At 40.0% G+C, this 11485-nt stretch overlaps 1 protein-coding gene across 4 annotated transcripts in view; it reads right to left on the bottom strand.

Moving 5' to 3' along the window:
• Nucleotides 1-896: 896 nt before the first annotated feature.
• Nucleotides 897-11485, bottom strand: part of SPOP (speckle type BTB/POZ protein) — a 51071-nt gene continuing 40482 nt past the window's right edge. For all 4 annotated transcript variants that reach the window (XM_089531684.1, XM_089531687.1, XM_089531685.1 and 1 more), the window contains exons 6-10: nt 9563-9740; nt 8630-8685; nt 7597-7719; nt 3168-3310; nt 897-2271 (exon numbers count right to left, since the gene is read on the bottom strand). In XM_089531684.1, the coding sequence (XP_089387810.1) occupies nt 2127-2271; nt 3168-3310; nt 7597-7719; nt 8630-8685; nt 9563-9740 (645 nt within the window). In that variant the 3' untranslated portion in view covers nt 897-2126. The remainder of the gene's footprint in view (nt 2272-3167; nt 3311-7596; nt 7720-8629; nt 8686-9562; nt 9741-11485) is intronic.

Here is an 11485-nt window from a genome sequence, read left to right as displayed (position 1 = left end):
GCAGGGGAGAACAAAATCCAACACTTTGCTGCTAGCCTTGTTTGTTGTTCCACTAATCCTCAACGTTGAGAAACCTAAGAAGCACCAGGCATAAAACTTTCTTTGCAGATTTCTCCAATACATTCATTCATCATTCCAATTCCCTTGTTGCCAAACCTGAATCTTCAACTTACCTGTAAGGAAATGTGCAACTATAGGGCTACTATCCAAATAATTCATGTTGTAATACTAGGGTGGTGCAACTCCATATAAAATTATGCCTTTCTTTCTGAAAATATCTCCTAAAGCATGAGGCTACGGTAAAAATGATCTAGGACAAAGATTGTATCCTGCACTTCTTATTTTAGACAAAAGTCCAAAACACACTGCAGAAATAATCCAGTTTGTGGGCACTTTAACTGCCTTAGTAGTTTATTATGGCCCCAGAGCTGTCTGACAAAGAAGGCTCAATGTCTCACAAAACGCAGTTCCCAAAACTCCCTAGCATTCAGCTAGGGCAGTTAAAGCGGTTTCAAACCGGATTATTTCTGCAGTGTGTTTCAGACTAAAGTCAGAAGGGAGCGATTCTGGCTGTGTACTTCTTCTGTATGGTGCAGCCCCAAAAACAACTTTTCCAAGCTCTGATCAAGTTACTTTATGCAGAAGGGAAGAGATAGGATACAAGACCCTAAACTTTCTTTGATAAACTCCAGGGTGGCCAGCTAGTTTGAACTGAACTTGCTCTTACTGAAATAGTAATCCAAAGTACCTTGGTGATAGCTATTAAATTCCTGGGTTACAAAAGACATATCAGCATCAATAAAACAGACACATAAAATCAAATCTGAACCAGGAAGCACAAGTGTTTCTTTAAAAAAGAAAGGAAGGAAAAACCATGAAGACAAGACAGAGCAAAACACAGTACAAAAGATTAATTATATTTCCAAAGAAAGGGGGAAAGAAAAGAAAAGAAAAGCTTTATCAGCTATTTTGGAACTTTTTTCCTGAAAAAGAAAACTGGCTTAGAATGGACTAGAACCAGACCTTCTACAAACCAGCAGATTGGGTACAAACACTCAATAAGAATTGTTTTAACAACTCAGGACAAGAAACTTTTGACACAGTGTTCATGAACAATAAAATTTCTTTTTTAAAAAACAAAACAAAAAGAGTCAGAGGATATGAAGGTATTACAGGAGGTAAAAAGGAACAAAACTAAAGCAGGAGAAAAGAGTTACCAGAGGAACAAAATTCCCACAATATCTAAACAGGTAACCATTGTTCTTGGATAGCGCATTTCCAAGTCTAGAATATCACCCCAACAGTTCCTGAAGGCTGATAATGGCTGCCTCTGTCTTATCCATTTCTTCCACAGAGAATATCCTTCTCAACCAGTCCTCTCTCGACTTCTAAGAAGTTGCCATTTTGTGAAAGGAATTAACTTCTTTTTTTCGTTTTTCACAATTCACGTACAAGTGCTAGCAAGAGAGAGCAACTGCTGCATCACAGGTAATGGCAAATGCAAGGATTTCAGGATGCCGAGAAGGCCTCTCTGTCTCGCAAATGTCTCTTGACGTAAAATCCCACTAATGATCCTATTCACAGGCTCCATTTTATGAAGGCAGCTTCATTTTCTGCTATTCCCTTACATCATTTCCAAAGCCAAATAGAGCACTCTCCGAGCACGCCTGTCTTCTTGTTCTCTGCAGTCAGATGCAGAGGCCGTGCTTGTCTCTATTTTTTGCCTTAAGTTCCATTCGTCATCATTGGGATCTGTTGTCTTGGGCCAGCACCTGGCCAACCCCCTTAAGTTCTTGACTCAGCCAAGTCAAAGGGAAACACACAGACAATGCAGCAACAGGGATATATTAGGCTGAACAGTCCCCTTTACCCAAAGTCCACCCCTCCCTCATTTGCTCCCAAGTTTACTTGGTGCCATTTGTTGTTTTGTTTTAAAAGTCTGCATGTCCCAAAGCAGTCTTTTTTCCCTCCCCCCACCCCACCCCCACAACAGAGTAAAAAGCTCCACAGGTCGCATCGTCTACCTGGTGGTCAAGGTTGGAGAAGCAACTGTTTCCGTCGCTACGTCCATTTTAAAAAATACACACACACAAACACGCGTGGGGTTGTGCGATGGGGTCCAGACTTTATGATTGCTTCAGCCGCTTGCGTGGGGGACCCAGAAAGGGGCACTGCGCGGAGGCCAACGAACGATACGCTTCAGCCACCAAATGAGGGTGAGACACTACCATAGACTTCCAGCCTGAAGTCTCCATGACATCAGAAGCATGACTGAAAACAAATAACAACAATAATTTTTAAAAACTCAGTTACTGGCTTGGAAAAGTACATGAACAAGTAACTGTGATATCATACTAAAGGAAGTAAGTTCACAAACTTCTGTTATTTCCACTTTGGGGACTCTGCACTTACTTTTACATCTCATTTAAATATCTCACCATCAGCCTAACAGATTTACAGCCTTTTGTAGGGTGTTCTTCAACAGTGTGATGACGAGTAGGCAACACATTGACCTAAGAAAATCAAGGCTGTTCCAGATGTTATGTTCTCTCACTTGCTGCCAAGTCGGATGTGCATGCTTTGTATTTAACAACTCAGCATTCAGGCATAAAAATGGTTAGAACCTAAGGTGCCCTCAATTAAATATCCAAACCATCCCAGAGAGGGAATGTACAACACCATTTTTTAAAAACTGTTGCTGGTATGCTCCTTTTTCACAATTCATAGCTCCTGCAAGATTTCCTGGTTCCCAAGTGAATACTGGAGAAAAAATGAATATGAAAGTGACTCTTAATGTTCTTTTTAGCAGAAAGAGTTGATAAAAGAATCCTTTCCAGAAGGCAGTTATTCCATATTACTTATGAAAACAGCCACAACATCTCTTTCCAGCACAAAAGCAAAAGAAAAGAGCTGCTGAGGTGCACTCTCCACTGAAGTGAAGGCACAGTTAAAATGGGAGAAAACAACTGATTTTTGGAAAGGAAGGTGTAGGTAACTTATAACAGAAGAAGTGGCAACTTTCTGTTTGATGGACTAATTTGAGTTGGTGACAAGAAATCCTTGGGCCCAGTCAATAGAAAGTGAAATGGTACACGGTTCTCTGCAGGGTTCTATTGGCCAGACTTCCCCTACTCTCAAACAATAATTGAAAAGGAAGATCTACTTACTAGTTTATGAAGTCAACTGCCTGAGTTTTTAACTGGTCAGCACTGTGTAGATCAGCCAAGATTAGGATTTCTGCTGCATTTTCTACAGACAGGTTGCTGCACAGGGCATCCTCACACATCACCTTTAAGCGTTCCAGAGCATACTGCAATCAATCAATCAATCAATCAATCAATCAATCACAGGATACAACTGAAAAGAAGCTGAAATTTAGAGACTCCTCCATATCCAGATGATTTTTATTGTATCATTCACACTATTTTTGCAGTTGTGACTGGATCCATGTTGTTTTTTAAACTCCCATTATATCTCTGTGCATATGCTTTGCTGCTTGTTGGAAGATGCATTCCAAGTTATTTACAAAACCGTGCAACAATGTTACATTCAAAGCACAGTAGACTGGATCCAGACTTAGTGATGGCTAGTGTATTTCCACTGAATTCAATGAGACTTATGAGTAATTTACTATGACTAAGTGAAATACCACTTGATTTTGAATGAGTCTACCCAAAGCATGACTAAATGTGAATGCAAACTATTCTCTCACCCCAAATTACAGAAATGTCCTAATGCCCAAAATGAAGTCCAGCAATATAGAAACATGAGAAGAGCTGTAACGCTGGGCCTCTTCTTGCTATCTGAATGTTCTTCATGTAAGAATAAACTCCTCAAACAATACCTACAACACAGCATTCAGGCTGGGAAGGAAAAAACTGCATACATCTTTTTGTGCTCCACTAAACCTCCTTTTTGCCAAACTATTCAGAACTGATGCCAAGCCTGAATCACAGAAACAGAATTATGCAAAATGATAGCAGCAGATCTACATAATTTCTTCTAGCTGCAGAACTTTGGAAGCCTGGATATAAGAAACATATAAGGTCAGGAAAGCAACCCCTATGTGGAGCTGGATCAGAGACCAATGATTTCTGATCCTTCCGGTACAATAATATTCTTTCCTATCCTCCTCAATAACACTTCTAAAAGACAAAGTCTAACTCTCTAATCATATCTTCACCCAAGAGCTCAATGGCAGATCTCCAGGGCTTCAGATATGCACTGTGTTTTGTTTATAGTCTAATTACGTATTTGCCCCAAGAGACTGGAAGAAAGACAGAACAAGCTGTTCCTAAGCCTCTCGGGCAAATATTAAGAGGTTTTTACATGCTACCATAAAAGGTTTTGCTTTCTGTTTTTAAAAAGACACCCAGAGAAGTTTAGTGGGATACATTTAAAAACAAATAAACACCCTGCCCCTCCAAAACAATTAAAAGCCCCCTCAATTTTGCTTCCTTATAAATGGGCGAGCAACTGGAACTGCTTGCTGTTGTATAGTATTTGCCACACACAACCCAGACCAAAAGACTGAGAAGAGTTTGTGCACAGACAGATTCACTTGGCATCTGCTGGATGGCTGGGTGGTGGGGAAAAGTAACATGTTGCAGGAATGTAGTGAAGAATACACATTCCAACTGGGATGGTGATAAATTTCTACTAATATTTTTTTTAAAGTTCCCTGCTGAGAATTTCCATCAGAAATTCACTATTGATTTTCTTCTCTGCAAAGACATGACACAAACCATAAGGGGTTTTTGACTGTTTATTTTGATGAGAAATTAAATTAAAAAAACCAATTCAAATTCCTAGAAGCCCATCCTCCTCAATTAATTCTATTACTTGCTCCAGCCAGCTCCTCATCCCTATATAAGACTCCATTCCTACATGGAACCTGGACAACTTGTGAATCCTGAATACTGTTTTCTGTGACCAGAACCCTCCAGCAGTCAAAACATAACCCATTCCTAGATTCCTGATTTTGCAAATAAGAATTTGCACATTTTATTTCTGCATTCAGACATTTCCAATAAGGAATAAGGAGTAAAAACAATCTCTGTGGGGCAAAGACTGAACAGTAGATGATAAGTTTGTGAAATACCAGGGACTCTCAGTTTTTATTCTATTCTACTATATTTATTCTGTTTATGACTCTCAGATTCCACAGGTTTACAGATGGGACTTGGAGGAGAAAAAAAAGACAATTGCTTTCCCTTTGCCCAACCTGTTGTCAGTATATAGACAGATGAGAAATGATGATGATGACAAATCATATTGACATCATCATCTATATCATCATATATACCCTGCCTTTTCACCAAAATTGTAACTCCAGGCAGCTTATAATTTAAAACAGGTATAATAAAACTAAAAAACATAAAAAAGCAAACAGTGAAATAGATTTAAACTATTCATAGAATTAAACTATTATAATAGAAATGAGGACAAGGGAAGTAGTTGTAACCCCATACCAAATATCCAGGACAGTGAAGTATTTTCTGTCTATATATTTTTATGAAAGTGGGAAAGGAAAAAGCCGTATGAATGGATCTCCAGTGTTTTCTATCCTAATTCTATGTTTGTGCCAGAATCTAAGAATAAGATAACACAAACACACAAAACTACCTCAGGGCATGTTCTCAGTAATATGCTCTAAGGCAGGTAAGGGTGAATGAATGGGCCATGGGTCACAACCATTCCAGCCATAGATCTGTTCAGTCCCCTGACCCCCCCTCATTGTCAGAAGCATGAGGTAAACCAATGTTGCTTACAACCAGTCAGAAAGCTCTTTTGCTTCCTGATGGGTAAGGTACACATCAAGTAAGAAATGCCACAATGCCTGAGAATCCAAGGCAGTAAGTAGTGGCAGAAACCAGGAGAGCTGGCATAGTTTAAAACAAACAAATAAATAAATACTGGCAACCACTCCTGTCCACAGACAATGAAAGACTACCTTAGGTATTTGCAATGAAGGAAGACCCTCTCGTTGCAGAGGGAAGACAGATCATCACTTTAAATTATGACATGATTGATCCATGGAAATGACTTGCTTAGACAGCATGCAAGAGAGCCGCTCACAGGTTGGAATACAGCAGGGTCCTCCTGCCTATGAAATGAAAAGAATTCCCCTATATGTTTTTACTTCATTCTAGAGGACTCTAGCACAGACCTCATTTCCCAATGGAATCTACTCCTGCAAAGGTACAAGTGTGGAGCTCATTATTCTTCAGCCTGCTTTTCTTCTTGCAGGTGAACGTCTTGTACTTAGGCCAAACTAATGAGAGAAATGTGATGATGACTTTGTGGCTGACCTAGCCACTGAACATCATCATCATCAAGGTGATTATTAAGGTGGCAAACATTTAATTTAAAACAGTACAATTTGAAACAATACAAAAACATTTAAAAAGGCTAAATATAAAATTTTAAAATAATTAAACAATTAAAAAAGTTAAAACAATTCCGCAATAAAATATTAAAGTGTATTTTAAAACTGTATACAAACTTTACTCTGACTTGCACAGCATTTAAAGGTCCAATCCTCATCAGTTAAAAAAGCCTGATCACACAAAAATGTTTTTACCTGCCACCGAAAGGACAGCAGTGATGAGGCCATTGGCCTCTCTAGGGAAGAAGTTAGAGAACCTGGGAGCAGCCACCAAGACTGCCCTCTCCTTTGTTCCCACTAAATGCATCTGAGAGGGTGGTGGGACAGAGAGAAGAGGAAAGGGGACAGTACCCCAATAACGTTTGGAGACACTGATCTAGATGATCCATTTAATCCAGAAGCCCCTGGTATTGAGAAGCTACTACATCCCCCTGTACTTTGCCCAAAAAAGGAAGGTTGGAGTTTGGCTTATAATTATCTAGTATAGTAGGATCCAGGAAAGGTATTTTTTTTCAAAAGAGGTGTTACCACAGCCTCCTTCAGGTGTGTGGGGGCCTTGCCTTGTTGTAAAGAGGCATCAATCACTTCCCTTGCCCATTCAGTCAGTCCTCCTCTGGCCTGTTTAATTAACCAGGAAGAGCAAGGGTCTAGTATACATGTGGCGGCTCTCACTCTCCAAGAATCCTATCCACATCCTTAGGCTGCCCAAATCGAGAAGTATCCATCAATCCTGGACAAGAGGGGCTAAGGTTACATCCACCAGAACTATATAAATTCTTAGCATCTCAGCAGTTGGATGGGAGGGGGTGTCCCTCCACCGTTGCAAAAGCTTCATCATCCTTGCCATATGTAAAATGGCCAAGGTAATCTCTCAAGGTATACCCAAAGACCAAGGAATCAATATAGTCATCTTAGCCCACCACAGATTTAAGGACATATTCCTGTGAATGCAAAAGGGTACACAAAAAAAGATTAGTTCAGCTTTCCCTCATCTGATACCCGCCAAGTGTTTTGGACTAAAATTCCCAAATTCCTGACTATAGGCTATGTTGCCTAAGACGACTGATGATAACTGTAGCCTGAAACATTTGAAGGGTATCAGATATGGAAACAAAACAACATGCTGATGCCAGAGTCTCCAAGCTTGTTTTCTCCGTCTTTTTTTTAACCAAAAAGAAACAATCTGGGCTACTATGTTCCTTGTGTACCTTGTCAGCAGCTGCAAGCAGGTCGTCAGCCATTTTGTCAAGGTTGGGTGCCTTCCCCGTGTAAATGAAGCACATCATTTCTTTAAAAACTTCTGGTTCTACATCGTTAATTTCTACTCGATTCTGGAACAGAGGCAAAACAGAAATTAATCTTATATCCAGACAACACATCCAACCAACCCTCTCTTGTCCCAAATCTCTCTCTTGTAACCAAATGTAACTATTGGGGGAAAATAGAAATATTCAGGAGCGGGTGCAGAAAATTTTCGGTCACATCTGCTTTTTTCAGTTACAGTAAACAGTGCACTGAAATGGCCTCTCACCCCTGTTTTGTCACCCTCTCAGTTACCTAATAATAATCTCAAATAGTATAACAAGTGCATTCTCAATTAACCTCTAGCTTTCTCAATATGCCAATTTTTGCCTATTGGCTGCTATACAAATGTTTATTCAGATTTCTTTCCTGCCCAATCTGAAAATTTCAAGGCCACTGATAAAACATTCAAGTCTCAAGTTTATTTTCCCCCAAGCCCGAAAGATAAGATATTTTCCCCAAAAGTTTATAGAAACAATCTACCTTGAAATCAAGACATTAACCAGGAGGCTTCACAGCTAAACAGAGATTTGAATCACAGACTTGCACCCACTGCTCTAGTTCAGGCTCCTTGGGCAATTTATTGTCAATTTCTCGCTTCAATTAAAGCAATTTTGTGATTTCACTGGCAGGGTTGACTCCACAGCCACTGTCAAGATCTAACTGTCCAAGATGCAGTTCCCCAACCCAACCTTCTTTTTCTTTGCTTCCAGAGCAAAATGCCCCACCAGCCTTGACAGACTAACAGCAACAGAAGTGATTTGTGTTTTGTGCCTCTGTGCTTCAACTAACTTTTGAAGGTGAAGTAGGGGCCCAAAGCCAGAAATACTTTTAAGTTACTAGCTGGGTCAAGCAATTGTTTCATCCCCTTAATATCTCCTTGTCTACACTGCAGTAAACAGCAGCATGGCTTGAAAGCTCTCTTCTTTGTTCACTTACTTTTTTACTTTCTTCCATCTCATGTTCAAACATAGCGCTGAAAACCGGAGAACGTGCTGCAGCCAGAGATAGGTGGGAAGGGGAGGGGAAGGAGGAAGGAGAGAGGGGAAGCAGAGAAATGCAATTAAAAATATGAGAAGAGATAACCCTTCCTCTCCAGAGAGAAACTGACACATACAATCAGTACCTGCAAATACAAGTGCCAACATAAAAGGGACAAATAAAAATTAATAGAAAGTTCATGAGTGAGATATATCAGATTTCTTCTCATGAGTAACATGTATGTTAAAAAAAGTAAACCAGTTTAAAACTAACGTTCATATCCCATCAACTCAACTGAAAGAGGCTCTGGGTATCAGACTTAGTGAGGGTGCAAACCATTCACTTGTTAAGGCATCTTCAATAATATTTCTTTACACTATAGTTTGAAGTGAGGGTTTGTGAATACCACCTTACAAACTATTTGATGGTTTGACAGCCATGAAAAGAGCAAAAACCAAACCAGGGCACCAAATTTGTCCCAAACAATTAGAAATTTTCAGAAATAACCTCTCTAACTTCTTGAGGTTTCAATGAGCAGTGGCTATATACTTCCAAATACAGCTTTGTAACCATAGAGCTAGAAATTTCTTTAAAAAAAATCAGCAACAACAACCAGAAAGATGAATTTGGAAACCACCAGTGCAACCTTGGCTCCAAAAGAATAATGATATGCTTTGTATGCTTTTATCCCATATCCTAAAGCTTTCCTTTTTAATGCTTCCCCAGTGTCCCTCAACCTCTTCCTGGAGTCAGCTGTTTCCTTTTTTAAAGAAAATCCACCATTTGACGCCCTTACGAAACAACCAGCAAAAGACTCATCAAGGCAGTCATCCTGCCAGTGATCTCTTCATCCGTCATCCTGCTAATCCTTTTGCCTGTGAAGTTACCGACCTGCTAATATGGCTTTGTGAGCCTGGAACTCCTGGCCTGCCACACACAGGCAGCAGTCCGTGAAGCGAGAATTTTCCCAGAGGCCTCCCAACTCATCAGCCAAGCGGCATTCAGGTACCTTCACCATATTCATGGAGTTCTGGCCGGAGATATTGACAGAGTCCTGGACTACACTCACCTGAAAGGAAGCACAGAGGGTCAACAAATCACAAGTAGGATTAGCAGTGAACCTAAAAGGACAAAGCAGAACAAAACACAGCAACAAATCCCCATGGATCTTCTCAGCCAGTGAAGCAGACCTTTTTGAAAGAAAGTCACAAGAATTCACAGGAAAGAATGCCTGTGTACATCTACACACTTGGATGAAATAAGGAGTTTGTGTATATTCACCCCATGAGAATTAATGAGATATCATCCTCCCCTACAGATGGGCTACTGAGGTTAGTGGGGAATGCCAGGTTGGTGTAAGCGAAATTAGAAGGTTGAAGAACAATTTGATACGGATGGTCTAATATAGGTTTAATATACACACATACACCTTGTGTAGGAATAAGGATGTTGGTATTCTATCCATTAGTTATATTTGCAGGCTTATACTGCTTTTGAAGAGTTTACCAGGAATCACCTATATAAACTTGAATCAAATAAACACTTAAGAAGTGACAAAGGCAAAATTAAACATTCTGGCCGTATATATTTCATTTGAAGTGTGACAGATGTGCTTCAATCTCTCCCAACAAAAATCAACAGATTTTGATTCTGGCTGCATTGTGGTCAGTACCCTCTACAATCAGAAAATATTTTTAAAACCATTTTTAAGACATCAAACTATCCTAAAGACACTGCCATCTGTTATGAATAAACAGTGTACCCATGAAATACAAAGAATCTGGGTCCTGCTTCCTTGATGGAGCAATCTGCTCAAAACGAAGGGTTTGAGGATCCCAACATAGCCTAACCTACTGGCCTGGAAAAATGTTCATCAAGCAAGTCTATGAGGATAAATGCCTCATAAAATCAGGCCCAACCCTGAAAACTGGTGAGTTCATGTTGTTGCATGTTTAGAGAAGGAAGTCACAACAGAACTCACAAACCCAAACTTCCAGCTCTATTTCAAGTTTTTGAGGAAAGAGAAGCCCCCACAAGACTATCTCACAGAATCATAGAATTATAAATTCTCAGCTCTCACTCAAATCACAAAAGTAACTCAGTTTTCAGAGTCTCAGCAATGCAGCAACAACATTTTTTTAAAAGCCACCATACATCATTCCTGCTAAACAGAAACACAGCTGGAGGCACCTGTGACCAGAGAGGAAAAAGTTAGTTGAGCATATGGTACACCTTCTAAATGGAAGGGGGGGGGGGGGAAACACTCTAACAGCAAAAAAACAGCACATGTTTTCATCTATGTGCATCACTCCTGCCCTCAGATTCATAGGCTTCTGTCAGGAATAAAATTTAAAACAAATGTTTCTATTTTTAAGATTGATTAACTGAGTTGTGAGGGACAGAAAAGTTACCTGTTTTATCTGCCTCAGCAATATTTGTTCATACTTCAGAACTTGGAAGCATTACTTTCTAGGCTACTGCCAGAATCCCTCAACCATCCTAGCAATGATGAGTGGGGATCTTGGAAGATTTAGTCCAAAAAGGTAACTTTTCTGAGCTCTGTACTTACTTCCCCATATACTCTTCTGGTAGGATGCCACAAGCAACTGCCACTGAAAAACTGCTTACCAAGCAGTAACTCCAGACAACAGAGCACATAAGGTGGACCATACAGAATGCCAAGCAAACAAGGGAGATGATCCAGAGACAGGTCCACCTATAACAACCCCTTGTCAAACCCTAGGATGAACAAACAGCTAAACTTACAAAAGAACTGAAATGACAGAAGCATCCTCCTGCATATTATTCGAAGCA

This window comes from Sceloporus occidentalis, unplaced genomic scaffold, assembly GCF_023333645.1.
Source record: "Sceloporus occidentalis isolate IW3139 unplaced genomic scaffold, rSceOcc1.0.p SCAF_7, whole genome shotgun sequence".
Classification (NCBI taxonomy): Eukaryota; Metazoa; Chordata; class Lepidosauria; order Squamata; family Phrynosomatidae; genus Sceloporus; species Sceloporus occidentalis.
Note: the sequence above shows the minus strand (reverse complement) of the source record. Positions and strands in the feature narration are given on the sequence as shown.